General features: G+C 37.8%; 1 protein-coding gene across 1 annotated transcript in view; it reads right to left on the reverse strand.

Annotated features, from left to right (window-relative positions):
- LOC122808479 (platelet endothelial cell adhesion molecule-like) overlaps positions 1 to 11,379 on the reverse strand; it is a 458,604-nt gene extending 447,225 nt beyond the window's left edge. Inside the window, exon 1 of the mRNA XM_044079436.1 lies at positions 11,310 to 11,379. Within this exon, the coding sequence (XP_043935371.1) occupies positions 11,310 to 11,349 (40 nt within the window). The 5' untranslated portion in view covers positions 11,350 to 11,379. The remainder of the gene's footprint in view (positions 1 to 11,309) is intronic.
- Between the last annotated feature and the right edge of the window lie 9,578 nt (positions 11,380 to 20,957).

A 20,957-nucleotide genomic window follows, 5' to 3' on the forward strand; every position in this document is an offset into this window, starting at 1 on the left:
TTAGCTCAGGGGTGTCCAACAGATGGGCCTAGGCCCACAATCCATACCACTGAAGCATTTTATCTGGCCCTTGGTATGTTCTATAACAAACTGTTTTGAATGGACAGATAACATGTACATGGTAATGTGCCCCCTACCCCAACCTTGCAAGGTATGGTAAGTGGCATCTGAGCCAAAAATGTTGGACACTTCTGCCTTAGCTAGTTCCACAGCTATCTCACCAGCAAACTCCAATCTGTGAAATGGAAACAATATCTCTCGCCCTTTATGTCTGTCTCTGTTGGCATACCTCAGGGATGTAGTCTAGGTCTTTTACTATTTAACATATTCACTAATACTCTTCACAAAGCTAACAAAGAAGTCTCCACAGTACAGCACATAGATGATGCCACTCTCATATCTTCTGCACCAAGTCTACCGCTTCTGCACAAGATGACCCAGGACTCATTTTACCCTATGCAGGCCAAACTAGATGACAACCAACTACTTTTAAATGCGAAAACATGCTGTTTTTACCCAATTCTCTCTCAACATAGAAACAATCCTTCAGCATCACATCATACAATAATACCACAATTGAAATAGTTACCAACATAAAGTTTACTGATGTCATAATTGGCAATAAGTTAAAATACGATCAAAACATTACTCAAGCCTTCAAGAAAACTCACTAAAAGATGGGCGTCCACTTCCGTAGCCCTTACTCATTGTCTTCTTTAGGAATTATTGAGCAACGTCTTGCAATCTCCCTTCACTTCTCAAAGCAGCACTCATCCTGACTGGTCTTCACTTCGCCTTAAAAAATAAACTAGAGCTTTGCTACAACAAAATAGCTAAGCTTGTATCCAACTTACCAAACCATTCACACCATTGCCTAGCACTGAAGCACCTGCCCTGGCTCAACCTGCCTACTTATCTTACCTACTCCCAGCTGCTTACTGCCAGCAAAATAATACACAAGCTCAACCCCTGCACTTCACTACAAAACATCCCCAAAACTACTCCCCTTCTAGAAATCCTCACTCACACAACAAGTATCTCCTGACCAGGACTAAATCTCATAACAGTGAAGGTGACTCACGTTACAAAACCTATGTTGCTAAGCACCGGAACTCCATCCCATCCAGCCTAAAACAAGACAATATTACTGCAAGTTTCAAGCACAATTTAAAATAATATCTAACTTCATCATAGCCATGCTTATACTCCCATTCTGTCTAAATCACCATTATTTCTGTTTCTCTTTCACTGCCAATATCTCTTTAAAAATCACCCTGACTTTTTCACCTTTCTTGGCATCTCTTTTTTTTTCTTTCTTTCCCCTCCACTACTGCTCCTCCAACTAACCTACATCCTTAATCCTCTTCAATTATACCCCTTTCTTACCCTCTTCATCATCTTACCTATATACAGGTATCTCAACCTCTCCTTTATCAGAAATTTTTCTACCTATGTTTTTTCCAGATTTTTCTGCTTATACCCTTCCAGCTCCTCCACCTCCATTTTCTGCTCCTGCTGTGATGATATCCAACCTCATTTATGTCAATGTACATTTACTGAGCTTATGTGCATTATAATTATTCTTGCATCTTCAGCTAATACGTTAACATGTCTTTGACTTATATAAAATTATATAATTTCTGACACATATAATAAATGTCTTTACTTTTATATCCCAATAGTACCTGCAAAGTAATGCTTAAAATACTTAATTTTTTGCTGTTGTTCATTACAAACATTTATTTTATGTGGAACATTTCTCCTCAGCCTTCTGCTGAAAATGGGACTTGTACCCAGTCAAGCTTTCCTGGTAAACAAAAGACAATAAATAAAGAAATAAAATTATTAACTCCATTAGAATGCAAAAAGTACTTATCCTAGCTGTTTCAAGACTGACAGTTTGTCAAATCCAGTATAAAATAGTCACAATCAGTAGCAAGCTTGGTTAACACCGAGCAGCTCTAAGCGAATGAGGGCAAGGCCTAGCAAACAAAGGACACATAACACCACCGAAAACATAAACATTTTCAAATGAGTCCACTGGCAAAGAGCAAAGTAGCACACTTCAAGATTCCACAGCAATCAGAGGCCTAGGAATGGCTGTGTTCTTTCTCCACTGTCACTAAAGTTAAACCAACACAATTCTCACTCAGATTACATTAAATACCTAAAATAAGTGCAGAGCTATAACAATGACTCAGCAAACTCCCAGGTGTTTCAAGGGTGGTATTTTGTCATCTCTGGTGTAAAACAGTAACAATCAATAGCATGGCTACTTAATTAATCCATTATTTATTTATTTATTGACATTTGATTACTCAGGAAGTTCGACTAGGTAGCTGCCCATTTTCAGTGGTGGCCTAGACAGAAAAGCTCCAAAGTATTACAAAAACATTTTAAGAACAGCAATAGAAACACATCTACTGTTTAAATAATTATACCAAATTAGACACCATGTGAAAACATTAGTTAAGAATAGATACAACTTTTATGACAGTGATTTAATACTTATATAAATGTTAGCCAGTTTATAGAGAAATTAAAGGTAAGTTAGTATAATACAAACATAAATTGCAACTGAAGTGCAAGAAAAAAAAACAGGATTATGGCATATTTAGAAAGAGAGTCAAGGGAGAAAAAAATTGATTAAAGTAAGGAAGAGAGTGAAGAAGAGAGACTAAGGAGGTGTAAATTACAAATAGGTATTTGTTCACATTTAGGGATATAGTTTATCCTGGTGTTGAGCAAGAACAAAGCCAGCATCTGGCTAGGAAGCCTTTCAGACTGGTTTTGAAGGATGGGAGGGAGGGCACTGGTCTGATGGATACAGATAAGGCGTTCGAGGCCTTAGCAACGTGGTCTGAATGCAGACAATGCCCAGCAGATTTGATAGGTTTGTGTTTTTGGTTATTAGGTCATAATGAGTGATTGGGACTATATTTGTATAGAATGGTATCTAGTGCTGGATAAGCAGATGGATTCTGGTTAATTTTATAGAAGGTAAGATGCTGTGTATATGATAGCTGATGGGGTAGTTCTAACCAATTTAGGCTTTTTTGTGCTATACAGTGGTGGGTTCTTTCAGTGGTATTTGCTGCAAATTTAGCTATTTTAATATAGCGTTATTCAAGGTTTGAATTTTGTGCTGCCTAGATGTTAGTAAAGATGGGCGTGCCATAAACTAGTGAGGGAAGGAGCTAAGTAGTGCAAAGGGCAGTTTTAGCTGTGTGGGTGAAAACGGTTTTGGCTACATAAAGCATTTGTAGTTTTTGGTGAGTTTTGTGTTATGCAGTTTTTTATATGCAGGTCAAATTTCAATTGTTTAATTAATAAGAGAGAGGATTTTAAATTTAGTTTTTTTTCATGAGAGAGAGATTCTGGGAAAAAAATAAGTAGTTTGCTTTTTTTAGGGGATGAGCATGAGTTGTGAGTCACAAAGCCATGTTTCAGTGGTTGTTAAAGCTGCCAGAGTAATTTTTGGAAATGTGCTGTTTCGACAAATGTGCATATGAGTGTGGAGTCATCTGCATATTGTATTGTATTAGGGTGACCTGTTGTGTGGATGTGTAGAGGGTGTTGGTAAGAATGTTAAAGAGAAGAGGACCAAGGATAGAGCCTTGTGGTACACTAGTGGTAACTGGGAGTTATGGAGAGAGGTTGGAATGCCATTTTACTGACAGGTAGCTTTTGTTGAGTAAATCAAGTTGTGTCCATTTACCATTATCCACTGAAATCAGCAAAAAAAAATTGTTGTCAAAGATATTATATTACAATTTAATATAATTAAAGCATGCTTCTCAGTTGTTGGAAGGGGCTAAAAAAAGGAGGGGTCAAATCCAGTAAAAAAGTAAAAAAAAAAAAAGGTCTAATCCATTTCCAGCGGGAGCTCAGATGCACAGCTCACAGCACTACACACAAAACAGAATATTGAAACAGCTAATCAGAATACAACCTAATACTACACCAGCAGTAACCTGAGCTTCTAGATCAGCAGAAATTCACCCTGTCTTACAAGATAATCACTAAGAATGTTCCAAGATGGCCCCCAAACACTGTCAAACTAAGTATGCACTGAAATCATTAAAAAATGTTGTCTTATATATTAAATGCTACTTACATAATTTAAGCACACTTCCTTGGAGTTTAACAGGACTTTTAAAAGGAGTCAAATCCAGTAAAAGCTCAGATACTCTGTTCTTAGCACTTCAGAGAAAAGGCTTAATGGGGCATGATCTGTTTGCCACCACAGGGGGATGGGGAGTTGCACTCTGAAACAGTTCTAGAACAGAGAAATCACATATGTTTCAGAGAGTGAGGTAAGGTCTGGCTAAAGTAAGGGGATGTCCTTCTCATATGGCCCATTGCATGTTCCAATCCTAATGCTATGCTAAGTGTATATGGAGAAGTTAGGGCCAAAAAAAAATAGAGCTATCCATGATGGCTGTCTAGATGATGGCCCCTCCTGCTTAACTCTCACACCCAGTGATGTAGAACAATTGGGCTGATTGACAAGGAGGGGTCTGATGATCGACAGGCAACTGAGAACAAGGAGAACAAAAAAACCCCATCATATTACAACATTTATGCACAAAGTTTTCCCCCTCTGTAAAAACAGCCTTCATTCAAAAAGAGAGAATATTGCTTTCACTTAATATTGTTATTAGAGAAAGACTTGATGCATGCATCTCATGTCAATAAGTATAAAACGATATGGTTAGGCGGGACATAGTAACTTGCTTTCAAGTGAACTTTTCTGAGCCTTCTTTCAAAATTGCCGAATTCCTGATCCCTTAACCTGAGCTGAAATAAATATAAAAAGAAAATGTAACAAGGAATGGAACAATATATATGAGAAGAAGTGGCAATTTCTCCAGTCACTTTGATATGGCAATTACCATGACACTTTGCTCACATGGATAAAAGGGCTTTTCATGCAGAAATGTTTAATTCTGAAAGCATTTCAGCTACAAATGTGAAAAGTTAAGTGTCTCAGAATCTATCTGAAAAGCTGAATACATTGAATGAAGTAAAATACTGTGATGCCATGCATTTAAAATGCCACAACTGTAAAAACATACCGACATTACAGGACATACTATATACCTCGTAAATAAAATTCAAGTAGAAGAAATAAGAGCTACCCTTGCAAGGAAACTACATAATAAGTACATTGTAATATCATGTGTTCTCTGTATTTTAAAGGGCTTTAAATTATACTGCTAAATAATATTTATTTTAATAAAATTACCTATTGTTGCCAGAAGTGCACTGCTGGACTTAACATTTAATCTTGATATAGATGTATATTTCAATAAAATAAACACCTGTAGTTACTAACTTTCCACATTTACTTGCTCAAGGTGAAAGAGCTATGAATGATTATGTAATGTCCATAAACCCTATACTGCATGACAGTAATATCGGACTACTACTTCTCAAATTCTATCTGCTAGGCATGCAAGAAACATGTTCAGACAAAGCATATACACATGGCAATACAGCTATGAAGTAATCTATGAACTTAATGCAAGCTGCACTATATAATTAAAGTAATGATGGGGTAGTGGGCATGCATACAAAAGCCCTATGTTTGTAAGTGTTTATAATAAAATATCTCTGAATGTTATATTTTTATTTTCAACTGTCCAATAATCCCGATTATCAGTGGCAGAGGTGCATATGCAAAACATTCCAGAAAATTAAGAAAACCTTGCATATTTTCGCAGTCACAATGGATTACTTGGCTGTATATTGCAACTGTTTTTTTCTTATTTTTTTTTTTGTGTGTGTGTGCGCGCGTGCATATATAATGGTGGCAAGATATATGTGATAGAAAAAAAGTGCAGTTCTTAAGTGTAACTCTAAAATCCCAGGTATCCTGAAGTTGATACCCCCCAGCCATCCATTTCCCCCTCCTCCAGCAGTATTGCTGAATCCTTCAACAAACACTTCACTGAAACTATAAAATCTCTAAACAAACAACACTTCCCTACAACAGCCCCCCAACTCCTAACCCTAAACCCCCCACTCCTCTTTTCTTCTTCACCTCAGTACCTACTTCCAACATAAAAAGACTATTGTCAAAACTTAAACCCACCAAACTCACAGCTGACAACCTCCCCTCTGAATACTTGAAAATTGTATCTGATACACCAGCCTACCCAATTTCAATTCTAATCAACCATTCCATAACGGAAGGCTATGTTCCCTCGATATGGAAAATATCCCACATCATTCCCCACCACAAAGGCACCCCCTCCACTGACCTCTCCAATTACCGCCACAATGCTATCTTTTCCCCTCTCTCCAAGATACTTGAAAAATGTATCAACACCCAGGTCTCCAACTACCTCCTAGCTAATAATCTCCTCTCCAAAACCCAACATGGTTTCAGGCCATATCACAGCACTACCTCTGCTCTCCTTCACCAACACTATACTTCATCACAAAAACAATGGCCTCTTCTCTACTGCCGTATTTCTAGATCTCTCAAAGGCCTTTGACATGGTATCTCATGAGCTACTACTCTCTACTGTCCCCAACCTCTCCTTCTCACAACCAGCCTGCAATTGGTTCCACAGCTATCTACATGGATGTCAGCAGTCAGTAATCTGGGACAATAACACATCACCTCGTCTCTCACTTACTCTCGGAGTTCCCCAAGGTTCTATCCTTGGCCCTTTGCTATTCTCACTTTTCACTAACAACCTACATACTGCCACCACACAAGCATCTCTTATACAGTACACAGATGACTCTACTCTCATCCGCTCTGCCCACACTCTACCAGAACTAAAACAAATCACACAAGAATCATTCTCTTCTGTAGAAAGCTGGCTATCCAATGCTCAGCTCCTACTCAACCCAAGTAAGACAAAACTTCTCCTGCTCCAACCTTCCAAAGCCACCCAAAACACCCCCCACTTCAACATTCTTGCAAAAGACAATACCATCATCTCTCCATCAGAACACACAAAATTACTTGGTGTGGAAATAGACAACAAACTTAGATTTGACACCCACATATCTCTCACAATAAAAAAAGTTCACAAGAAACTTGGTGTATTATATCGAAGCTGCCAATTCCTAACCAAGGCAGCTAGAATCTCCATAGCCAATTCCCAGCTAATCTCCACCCTACTCTATGTACCCTCAATACTTACCCCTTAGGCATACAGACCTACACAAGCTGGATGCTTGTTACAACAAAACTGCTAAATTTGCCACTGGAACCTCCTACCGCAGCCATCATTGTATCTCCCTTAAAGAACTAAACTGGCTAGAACTCCCACAACTCCTTCACTTTAATCAACTCACCCTCGCTCATAAACCTATTAACCACCCCCTTAACATCCCTTCTCTTCAAACCCTTCTCCAACCCTATCACCCCACTAGGCCCCTAAGATCAAGCAACAAAAATTAACTCACTGTTATCAAACCCAAAAACTCAGCAGGAGAAGCCATATTTTCATGTACCATATCTAAACTTTGGAACAGTGTCTTCCACCCTCTATAACTACTCTACCTTCCAGCAGCCTTTTCAAGACTGCACTCAAGTTCCACTTAAATTTGCACTGGCTTTGTCATTGTTCTATCCAAGCTAGCACCCCCACCCTTACCTCCCCCCCCACCTAGACTCTTAACCCAATTATACTACCACCACTACTAACCACAGTCAGAAATAGCTAGTTGTCTTTACATACTTTAACATCTTGTCTGACAACTTTGTTACTAATATTACAAACAACAAGAAACTATCTTAACTTGCAACATTTACTGTATATACTGTTGATAATCAATATCTTGTTATTGTATTAAAGCCAACAGCCTGTAATGTTGTTTACTATTGCTGCAACTTTGTATCTCTATTTATCATGTACATGATGTGGAGCTTTTCTCCCCGGGCATCCACTGAAAAAGGACCTGCTTCCAGTCGGAATTTCCCAGTAAACAAATATAAATAAATAAATAATAAATAAATAAAGTTGTAGTAAAACATTGACTCACATCTATATTTCTGTCTCAGTTATAAAGAGTGATGACAAGAGGAAAAGTGATATAATGTTTATATCATAATGTTGCGTACTGCAACAGAAGCAGGCCGAAAACAACGGAACACTGAAGGGATGACATGTACCATTGTAATTTACCTGAGGGTGAACTAGTTCAGGTGACTACATTTAGCACTCCCTTCTCTGTATTCGATTATGCCTGAGTGATATGAGTGCTGCAACATCTAAATACAGGTCCAGTAACTATCACCCTCATTTAAAAGCAGGAGCACTTGTTATACCATTTACATACACAAGTTGTACACTATGAGAAATATAATTAACAGACAGTTCTACAGATCATTTTTTTTTCTAAAGGGCCCAGACTTATATAGCATGGAAATCCTGTTCTTGTGGCAACGTACCAGCTTAATTTTTCTTTGACTACATTTTCCTGTAAGATCAGTAACTGACAAAACTGGATTCTTGGGTAATGTAAAACTTATGTTCTGTTTCAAAAAATTTAAATATCAGAAATGTAAGAAATGATATCAAAAAATTCCATTGGGCTATTGCCAACATATTTCCAATATAACTTCCAAAAGTAGATTGATCGAGCGGTTATCTATCTTATCTGTCTCTCTGTCTATCTATCTATCTATCTATCTATCTATCTATCTATCTATCTATTCGTTTATTTACAAGAGCAGGTCTGTTCTTCGTTAGATTTAATAAAAGTCAGTCAGTTTTAACACCAATTTGGTATGAGTCCTTATTAATAAAAATAATATTTTTAGACTTTTACAACAGCTGTCATGGCCCAACTGCACACAATTCCCCCAGCCATTGCTATTAAAAGGCAACACTTATTCAACTGTAACCAGATTCAACAAACCTAACCACAGTTTAGACATCTGGATCAGTAAAGACAGTTTGTCATTCTCGGCGGAAGTTACATTATTTGTTGTTGAATACCACCACAAGTAATAGTCATATTCACATACTGGAAAACATGCCATGTTACTGAGGTGACAGCTGGGTATGGAAAATCAGGAAAACAGTGTCGACATTATGAAAATGCACAGTTCTGCTTTTATAAAAATGGTCAGTGAGCACTATTATGACATTATTACATGCTATTAATATATATATATAAACATATATACACATATAGTGATCCATAGGTCTAAAATATGCACTTCAGTACCTCTGGTAATTATCTATAAACCTAGAAATACTGCCAAATAGCATCATCTGCCCTACGGATTATCTTGCACTGAATTGTCTGACAAACATGGAGATACTATTATCTAACAAATGCCTTTCAAAATATGTGTTTCTGGCACACAGAAAACATTGATACAGTGATTCATTTTCCAGGACTTCCTTTATCCTTTTCAGGGTAACTGAGGTGCTGGAGCTTATCCTAGCAAGAACCACTCCTGGACAGGATTCCAGTGAAACAGACAGATAAGATGGCACAGTCTGAAGTTGCAGGATGTTATTAGCCTATGGAATTGACAAGAAAGTATTGTTTTGTGAAGGGGTATTAGATGAAAGAAACAGACTTCTTGAAACGGTAGAAACATCAAAACAAGCTGTAATAATGTGTGGAATAGTCATAATCCAATTTGTGATATTTGTAGAAAAGTTTAAAAAAATATGGTGTTGGTTAGGATATACCTGCATCATATGAAATGGGCAGTTTACAAGGATTTTGCCTGCTTAGGTCTAAACATTGTCTCTCTTTTGTTATATGAGTTCATGTTTAAAATCCATGCTCCTCTGCATTTACTTTTGAATGATATACATAGATTTCTTACAAGTTGTATTTTTACTGAGATAACTAAATTTCTGTTGTCCAAGCCATTTTTATCAAAACTGTAAATCTAAGTAACTATTAAAAACACACAGCAGTTCCTGCACCTATTTGTGCTACACTTGTATCCATAATATGTGTCTAGCAACTGTGTCATAAAAGGACAGCCAGACAATTATTTCTGTATCAAATGCAAACACATTTTTCTCATTTCACATAATTTTGGTAATTATTTTCTGATAGTGGAAAAAATAAAGCAGCAGCATCAGAAATGAGTCTTTGCTTTACATTTTCTTCTTACATTTATGCCTCAGCCGACCAGCAGATTTCATAACAACAGAAAGAACATTCTTCTTATTTCCCTTTTTTACTAAACACTGTAAAAACGATTTGAACAGCGATTTATTATTTAGGAATACGTAACAAACAATTTAAAATAAACCAAATAGACTGCCTCATTAAAATTATTTTCAAACCAAAATTCAATATTTAATTAATTTTATATTTAAAAGGAAAAACCACAAGTAATAGTGAAGCACTATGTCACACAAAAAAGACTGGTTTAGCGCTTTCAGCCCCAAAATTAGGCCTTCATCAGAACAAACTGTTAAAAAACTGTCCCATTTTTATAGCATAATCAATACACATCAAACCAATCAGATCTCAGTATTCTTAAAACTTAATATAAAAAAATGTATATGTATAAACTGCATACAATTTTAACAAGCATATAAACTATTTACATTTATTATAATAGGCTTTTCTTTTCAACACAGCTTTATAGTTGACACCATTGTTAAGCCCTGGTGCCCTGCATGTATCTAAAAGAACCTACCATTTGAACTCTCTAAAATCTAGTTCCCCATCTCTGTCTCCATTAAAATCCATGGGAACATGATCTATAACTGTGAAAAGAAACTTAACACTGTCACTGTTACCCACACAGTTTAAAGTGTGCTTATAAAGAGTATTGTACAAACTTTTGTTTCTAATGGCATAATAATGTTCATACATCCTGTTTTTAAGTTGCCTATTGGTCTTCCCAATATAAAATGAAAAACAGGTGGAGCATTTTGCCATGTATACCACAAAGGTAGATTTACAACTGAAAATGCCTAGAACGTGCCACATCTTGTTTTGGGTTACAATATCAAATTCTGGTTCCTCTGAAATATATTTACAAAAATTGCAGCTTTTGCATTTAAAAGTACCTGTGTTACCTTGGGGCTTTTTTCTTGGTCTACTTTCTAACATTTCTTTTAATTTTACAAAAGTTACACAAGGTATGAGACAAGTCTGCAGTTTTTTTTTCTTTAATTTTATATTTACTGAAATATTTTACTGCTTTTGAATTTTTTATTAGTTTTTTAATGAACTAAATGTACTATTTGACAGTATATAAGAAGCAGGCTTGCAGAACTATATCTAATACTTTCACATCTTTCATAAGTAGTTCATACCGAATCAGTTTTTAAGTATGGCAAAAAAATACCACTTACTTTTTAAGAAAAATGTTACAATGATGAATAGCGTCTGCATTGTTGATTCACTGCTTCGTAGCAAACATATAGTGAAATGGTAAAGTTACTTCCCATAAAAGGCTGCTTTCATGAAAGCATTTTGAGGAAGTGACACGTACATAAAACCTGAAACATTGACTAGCATTTTGCATAACAAAATAGTATTTAGCGAGCACTTACATTTACAAAATAGAATGTCATTAAACATGCCACTCCTTCTTAAAGCAAACTGAGGAACATTTATGAATGACAGAGGTAAGGGCTTAGCTTCAACATTGTAACATGAAGGATTCTTGTCTTCTGCCATGCAGAGGATTATAAATAAAAGTAAAACGAAGCACCCCCAAGAAGTAAAAGTTCCTGTGGCGTAGAAAACGATTAAAACAGTTGCTGTGATAGTTCTTGTGGATGCTACTTATTTCTATGCAGAGGATTATGAATGAAGGGGCATGTAAATTTCCCACTTCACAGTGCTGAAGCCCCAGTGTGATTTCTGTAGGTCTTGTCAGATAAGTGCAGGGCCAGCAGTACACTAAAACATTGTGAACTACAATCTGCATATATGCTCCTCCAAGAGATTATTGGGCATGGCAAGGGAGGAAGTCCAGAGTTAATGTATTGGGTCATAGAGGGTGACCTATAGCTTGCCAGGACATGAATGGGAGTCTACCCATGGAAATCTGGACATGGAGGAACTCAAGCACATTCATGCAGCAGTGCTCATCTGTGCGCAAACAAATTACTCTTTGGACAACTGTGCACATAGTATAATTACAGGGAAAGTTTTGTAGGGAAAATTCAGTTTCAGGATAAGGCAAAGTGGGTCCCAGCATTTCAAATGGTTACCAAGCATTTTATTGGGTGTTACTGTGCTATGCTTTGTGCATACTATCAGGTCCTTGAACCTGATTGAACATTATATACAAATACCAGGGTTGCCTTGACTAAACATTGTACTGTGCATTGCACATTGTTTCATTGTTAAAAATTTGTCCTGGATCATATTTCTTTCCTGAAACTTTGAATGTCAGAGATGAAGGTGAATTTTACTTATCAGTAGATTGAAATTTTGCTACATGTCCTATGACAAGGCAGCACCATAATGAATGTTCATGGTAGAAATAAAGAACTGGGGCAGTGAAGGTGAGCAGAATTAGTAGTTCATGGTTCATAGGTGTTTACTAGGCTAACAATCACAAGGGCCTTTTTAAGCCTACCTATGCACCCCAAATCTCTGACAAGTTCTGGTACCCTTGATAAGTGTAAGCAGGGGCCTGGGAGATGAACCATTTCTAGACTCCCTGTGTCTATTAGAGACATAGGTGCCAAACCAGGGGAAGAATTTCCTGTTCCTCATCCAATTGTCCAAGTTACACCCGAATTAGGTTAGGGAGGAACTCTGATTCATATGGATGGGGAGCCTGTTCTAAGGAAGGGGTAGTCCCTGGGATACATACCTGTCTCTCCAGCAGGTCTTCTTTATATCACAGGCAAAGTTTAAGTCTTTAGAATGGGTAATTCTGGTGCTGTTTGTTTTGCGGATATACAAAGATATCCATTAGAGTGGGGTCGGACAATGCCTTGTATGCCAGGCATAGATGTTCCCTCAACAGCCTGTAGGAGATAGAATACAAGGATGGGACAGTGAGGTGGTCTGCATAGGACATGTTACTTACAACCTGTATTCTTTTAGTGAGGAACCTCTGTGGATGTTCCAGCTGGAGGTTATGCTTGGTTAGGTATATACCAAAGGGACAGTGTACTCAATGATAGATCTGATGAATGCCGAATACAGTGGAAAAATGACTTCCTTGGACTTAGATGCCATACATTTGTTTATAAGTTGCACAACATAGAATGATTTCCTCACTACTGTAGACATGGGATACCAAGGTCTAGATTACTGTCTATGTGTATCCCCAAGTCTCCGACTACTGGATCAACTATTAGGGGTGTTTTATCTATATGATAGTTACCAGGGGTGGATGACTTCCCAAAGGGTACCATTATGCATTTCATGGCATTTGATTTTAGTTCATGGCTCTGACACCAGTTGTTTGTCTGTGTCAGCCCTTCCTGGAGAGCATTTGTGCAAGTAGGTAATTCAATGACATCTCCTAATTTGCAAACATCTGCAAATTTAGTTAGCATGAGGCCATTAACATTGAACTTGGCTTTAGAGATGTAAATGCCAAAAAGGAGCAGTCTCAGGACTGATCTCTGAGGCACTCCACTTTTGAGTGGTCTCTTTGTAGCGGTGTGCTCACAGTTCTAACTTCCTAGATCCTGTCTGTGAGCCAACTGGCTATCCACTGGGTGACATAAGGGTTTGTACATAATCTATTAAGTTTGTCAATAATGCCTGAGTGGGGTATTGTGTCAAATGCCTTGGCCAGGAAAAAGTAGGCAGTGTGAACCATTTTGCCCTCATCCATTGCTTTGGTGACCCTCTTAAAAAAGTCTACCAGCTTGAATGGGCATGACCTGCTTTTGATGAAACCACATTGGGTTGGGTCCAGTGTCTGGAGGTTTTCTATGCCATTACTGATCATTTTCATGATAATTCTTTCCCTAGTTTTGCATATGAGACTAGTGAGACTTGTGGTTCTGCAGTTTCCATGGTCTGTGGATGGTCCACCTTTGTTTGGAGTGATGGCTGTTGCTGTTCTCTGTTCATGAGGCATGAAGCCTCTTTGAAGGCTACAGTTAAACAGCAATTCTAGATGGTCAAATAGGGCATGTTTCATGCTATTTAGAGGGCATCCTGGGATATTGTAAAGGCCTATTGATGAAGTGTTCTTGGTCTTACAGAAATCATTAAGGGCCTGTTCCCTAGTGATAGCACAGGGAGTTATATTTGATGGTATTTCCTGAGGAAAGGTTGTCAGGGAGAGAGGGATAAAGTTGGAGCTGAATTTGTCTGCCAGTAGGTTTACTACATCTTCTGGCTCAATATAGGTGGCTCCATTTACAGTGAGCTCTGCACACAATTGTGTATTAGCTTTGAGATTGCAGACAAAGCTAAAGCATGCGTTGTAGTTGCCCTTGGCCTGGGAGGCCAAATTTATCTCAAATTTGGCATTGGTAGACTTTATTTGTCCTCTGAGTTGTTTGTTTAGTTTAATGAGGGTGCTTTTATCCTGCTGGGTTCTGCACCTCCTAATTTTTTGACATGATTTTCTTCCTTCTGTTATACAGCCTACTGATGTTGTGATTTCACCAGGGTGGCTTGTTTTTTGAGTTAGCTCTGTCCTTCTTGGGCATAACTGCTTCTATGCAGCTATTACAATGCTTGTATAGTGTTTCTGTGAACAGTTGTACATAGGCAGCAGTGTTTTTGGGGTTTATGGGGGCTTGAAATTTTGCGACGTTATCAGTTAATATTAGGAAGTTAGCCTTAGAGTAGTGCCTGAATATTCCAGGGTTAGCTGGAGTTCAAAGTTTTATTGTTACTTTAAAGGAGACCGTTTTGTGGTCTGAACTTATCAGAGAAGACGTCACACTAAGCCGTGTGCAGTACTCTCCTATACTAGTTAGCAACAGATCCAGTATGGTGGCACCCCTGTTTGGTATATTGACAGTCAGGCCCAGGTAATTTGTGTTTACAAAATCCAGGAAGCTATGTGTCTCTACTTTTGGTGTCATATAGGATTCCCAGTTAATACTGGGGTAATTAAAGCTGCCCATGAATATGGTATTGGGTTGGATGGTAAGTGTTTCCAGTAAATTTAAATTCATAGTTTGGGTTTCCTGGGTCACACAGGGGGACCTATAGCTTGCAAGGAAGTGGTATTCAATTTTTCCTATGGTGATTTGAACATGGAATAGCTCAAGTGCATTGTCCTGTTTGACCAGCCTTGAAATATTTATTTTTGATGTAAATCAAAACACATCCACCCTTCGTTCCTGTCTGTGTAGTTGCTGGTCTAAATGCATGGAAGGCAGTATATACCTACACTATCGTTATGCTCTCTGCACCTTTGAACCATGTCTCAGTAAACACACAGAAGTCGGCATTCTCTAGGATGAAGAAAACCTTCACTGAGTGGAGTTTTTTGTTTAGACTCCAAGAAGTTGATGTCAATGCCTTCAGAAGACATGGGTAAGTCAGTGACTGAGTGTCAGAGATGGACAAATGATATAAAAGACCATGCCAAGAGGAAGGTGTAGGCTGTGCATTTGCTGCACAACAATGAGTGGACACCATCACTGGGAAGGCAGCTCACAGCAGACAACAGGCTATTATTGTCACTGGTCCAAGAAGGTCAACAAGTGGTATTTCAGGAGGCTTTTCTAGAGGTTGCACCTTGGAGAGCAGGTTACAGTTTTTTTTCATATTATGTTGACATTTTTTGGTTTACACTTTGTATATTTATAATTTTATTGTAAGTGTACAGGCTGAGTTGTTCATCCACTGTACTTGACAATACTGTACATTCACGTATTATCAAATTGATATGGTAGGTATGGTTAGGCTTGTCATTCAAAGTTTTTTGTTGGGAAAGAAAACATTAAAACAAATATGATGATACATGTTTTTATTCAGGCTACATCTGTTGTTGTTGCTGCTGCATATCTGAGTGTTGAGGTCTCACAGGATGAGGATGGAGAGCATGGGACCAGCAGCTGTGGGCTTATACTTTGCTGCATACAGAGCTAATGATGTCACTGTCACTGCTGTAATTGAAGATTCTACTGCAGAGGCATAGGCCTCTGTTATTAAAGGGTAGACTAACATGGTGGCACAGGATACTGAAAGGCACACCTGTGGGTGACTTCCAGGCTTGAGTTGACTGACAGGATGTACATTTGCAATCAAACAGGTCTTCAGCTTTGTGGACAGATGCTTCAGAAGATCAGAGTGGGGGGGAGGGCCCTCTTGCTGGTCCTACTCCTCATTATATTAGCCGATCCTCTAAACCTGAACATGATTTTCTGAAAGGAGATAATTCGTTCCTTTGCTAATGACATCTGAATCTGCTGTGGCCTCATCACATTGGGAAATGCATTGTATACATATCACTGTAGATGGTGTTGCTGCTCCTGGTGATGCTCTCACACAATATGCAGACCTATTGCAGGTAAGCTCAGACTCACAGGTCCACACAGCTAGAGCACTGTTGTGGACCGGACAATCACACATTGGAATGCTTGATTCGTGCCAATCATGTGTAGGACGCTAACTGTGGATGCTGTGAGTCTAATGTTGTCCACAATTTGAAATTATTCTGCATGAATTTCTCTAAGCTGTGCAGAATGTGTCGTACTTTGAATATAATGGTGTATGCAATAGTGCAGCTACAGCATAACTTGTAGCAGCAGCAGTTTCTGACAGTGTTTCACACCCCACAGATGCCAAAGGGCTAACTTTTGTCCCTAGTTAAAGGGCTGATATAGCAAATTAACGTATGGACCTGAAATTATATACACAGAAACTAAACTTTAATCTGGTGTTCGATAATGTGTCAAAACCAATGCCGGGACTAAGAGTCTCTAGCACATACAATCCCCCAATAAACCAAACATTGCAATTGTACGAGAAAATATGTGAACTAGACATAAGGAACATGTTAAACAAATTACCAAACAATTTCAATAATGTGACAAAGGAAGAGAGTACTAAACTAGATGAAATGAAAACAATCAAATATAAGAATAATGAAACCAGACAAAGGGGGTGGGCTTGTCATGACAGAGAAAATCGACTACATTGAAAGAATGAACAAAATACTTGCTGATGTAACATATGGAAAACCTTCACTAAACAAACTAAATATTGCCTACAGAAAAATCAGGGGACAACTAAATTATTTATTCATTGAACGTATCCGTATAGATGAATACAATTTGAACATGGTAAGTCCCATAAGAGCAACTATCTTTGGGATACCAAACATCCACAAAGATATTAACCCCCCCCCCCCCGCACCCAGTTGTGGATAGTTGAGGATCCATCATGTACCCTTGTGTCTTGGATGATAAACTTAAGCACTTAGTACTTCGAGATGAACACATGCAAAGATTCATGGTATTTCTTGAGCAAAATGAACAAACTTGAATTCAATGAAGGGGACACTTTCCATACAATTGACATAAAGGACGTATATGATACCCCACAATTCAGGAATACAGTGGTTCACTGACTACCTTTTGACTAAAAATATTCCACAAGAAAAGATTACTTTATACAAAGAACTACTGGTGACAATACTAGGAAACAACTTAATTTATTTTGAGGGTCAGTATTATTTACAAAACAAAGGTGTGGTGATAGGATCCCCATGTGGCTCTTTATTGGCCAACATTGTAATGATCCACTGGGAAGCAAACGTTCTTTTCAACAACAAGGTTATGGAGTCAGGTAGATTTTATTCTCATTTTCTGGAAGACATCTTTATTGTTTGGAAAGATGAAAAAGAAAAAATACATGCCTTTTTGGACTACCTCAATACAGCAACTGAATACCTGAGATTTACTCATGAAACAGAACAAAATGAAACAGCCTACTTAGATGTACTAATAACAAAGGATTTGAAACAAAAACATATGTATCACAAATATATTGTAAACCAACCTATTCTAATGCCTTCCTTCATTTCTCAAGTTTACACCCAAAAACACAAAAGAAAGCCATGGTGAAAGGACAGTTTGGGATGGCAACATGGAATGTTTTTTACTGAAAGAAATGTTTAAAGATGTGATTACACAGACCAATTTATCAACGAGTTAATGTATGAAGTGCTTAACTAACTTGAAAGAAAGTACTTTGTCCCAGTTTTGGATTAGAGGTCTGAAATAACAATATCAGAACTGAACACCATACCCATCTCTACAAACAGATATTCAGTGAAATAACTTGAGAATAGTTTCAAAGATGCCTTTATTGCCACCTATACAGTTGATAGCAACCTTATTAAATGGATTTTGAACAAAAACAGGCTGTTGGTATTGGAAGAAAGAGTGACTAATGAAAAACTAGGATAAAAGCCTATTGGTTTATAAAGAAAAGGGACTGATATGAAGAACATATTAGAAGCAATGAACTACAAAAAAGCCCCCCAAAAAACTTGCAACATGAACAAATGCGGACATTGTCCTTTTTGTAAATATATTCAGATTGGAACATCTTTTAAAATCATGTCACAAACTATCAAAATAAAAGGAAGATACAATTGTGAAACCAATGGTGTAGTTTACGAATCTTGCCCTAGGTTTTTACATATGGAAGACCAAACGTAAAATTAAAAGACTGCATATATCAACATACGTATGACATCAGAAAAATGAGGGAAACAAATGCACTTAACAAACATGTTAAAAATAACCCGGGACATGAATTCAAGCTCATTATTATAGAAAAAGACTAAGTCCTAACATGAGAGGAGGTCCTTGGTCACTGAACCTGGAAAAGCAAGCACTGTACTGGCAGCTTAAATTCAATGGCAGTGCATGGCCAGGACTGAATGATTATATTTCTATAGTCTCTGTACTTAAACTAAATGCTCTGATGAGATGAAAAAGTTTAAAGGCTGTGGGTGTTTGTAAGAAACTGAATTACTTATTCTTTGAATGGGAATTGTTGAAAGTTAAACAGTAATTCAACACCAGCATTTCTCATAGACACACAAAATAATTTTATTCTTTTACTTCTATTTTTATTTACTTGCTAAATTTTTTTCACATATTTTATTTTACATTTTATTTTATTTAGTGTTTTTTCACTATTTACTCACTAGTTATGCTTATATATATTTGAATAAATGAAATGAAATGCCTTCTAACTTAAAAACAAGAAAAGAAGCAGCACGTCCTGAAGCCACTACTTTCAAACAAGACTCTGAGTATGTGATTGGATCACAGAGGAGGCTTGGCAAACACATGTCCAATACTTCCTTATTTAAAGAACTGTTTCTCAATTGTGCTTTATCTAAAGAAGTTAATACTTCATTAACAAAAGAACTCATCCAAAATAATTAAAAACTGTGAAGTGCTGTACTTCCTGGCTAGTGTATTTCTCTTATTTTTAGTTAGGAGAGAGCTACTCATTCATTACCAGACTACAGGGGTACCCCCAGGGGCGTGGGCATAGCAAAATGCATCCATAAAGATTTTTAAAGAAAAAAGTGATAATTATAACAAAAAATAAAGAGATACTGAGCCTGCCAGGCTGAAAATGTATGATGTGGTAAACACTCATAGTGCCAATATTTATATACATCTGGATCAATGTGTCCCTTTAGTCCCACAGTGGTTTTTGGTATCCAAGCAATCCTCTGTATTCCAGTGTCATTTATAAATATGATTGATTGGGAATTGCAAAAGTTTAAAAAATCAGTTTCCCATCAAGGCCCCCTGGATTACAATATAAAGCAGCTCCACCTGCATGGTACTTTGTACCTCACTTTTTTCAACTCAAAGAATGAGAAACTGAGCACTAAAGAAACTTGCACTGCTCAAAAAAATCTGTGGATCCACTGCCACTGCTTAAGAAAAGAAGGGTAGAGACCACTGCTATCATGAGAAGGAGCCTCTCATTTAGACAACTAAACTTCAACTTCTACTACTGACATACTGCATTTCAGTGTACATGTGTGTATATAAATGTTTATGTGAAATTGCAATCATGTATGATGTGATTAACAAACTTGAAAGAAAGTACTTTGTCCCAGTTTTGGATCAGAGGTCTGAAATAATATTCCAGTAGGGGTGTGTGTGTGTTTGGGGGGGTTCTGCTTACTGGCTCACAATGGACTGCATGGATGTGCTTATTACTGCCTGTTTGTGTGTGAAATTTCTAAGTGTGTATGAGTCTACTTACCATGCCATCACAGTGAGCTCTGTTTTGTGTGTATGTGTGTGTGTGTGTGTGTGTGTGTGTGTGTGTGTGTGTGTGTGTGTGTGTGTGTGTGTGTGTGTGTGTGTGTGTGTGTGCGCGCGCACGCGAGCAGATGCTAGTAAATACTCAGCTGCATAACTAAGTACCTTCATCACAGACACATAGTAGAATACTAGGCTATTGACCCAATTGGCCTATTTAAGCCTAAATATGTTTCCCAATAATATTTGATGGGTATTAGTTCCAAAGGGTTTTGAGGGGGGTACAAATAATTGGCCACGGGTGGCTGAGCATTTACAAGCTTCATCTTTCCAATAGAGACGTGGTTGCTAGACCAGGAGTGTATTTATGGCTCTCCATCCACTGATCCAAGTATTTCTTGAATAAGTGCAGAGATGAACTCTGCTTCATATGGATAGGAAGCCTGTTCCAGAGAAGGAGGAGCCTCTGAGACACATACCTGTCCCCCCAGAATGGCCTGTTTAAGTTGTAGACAAGGTTTAGGTCTCTGGTTTTACTGTGCAACAGATCCATTAGGGCTGAATCAGAGGATGCTTTGTAGGCCATCAATTGGTTGCCTCTTAGCAGCCTATAGGAGACCAAATAAAAGGACAAGGCTTTGAGATGGCCTGCATAGGACTTGCTTTCTATACCACGTAATTTTTCTGAGGAATCTCTGTGGATGCTCCAGTTGTTGCATGGGCCTGTCTAGCTACTTACCAAAGGGAGCATTGCACTAAATGATTGGTCTTATGAAAGCAGAGTACAACAAAACAATGTTATACTCCTGC

This window comes from Protopterus annectens, chromosome 8.part0 (assembly GCF_019279795.1).
Source record: "Protopterus annectens isolate FY-2018-M chromosome 8.part0, PAN1.0, whole genome shotgun sequence".
NCBI lineage: Eukaryota > Metazoa > Chordata > Ceratodontiformes > Protopteridae > Protopterus > Protopterus annectens.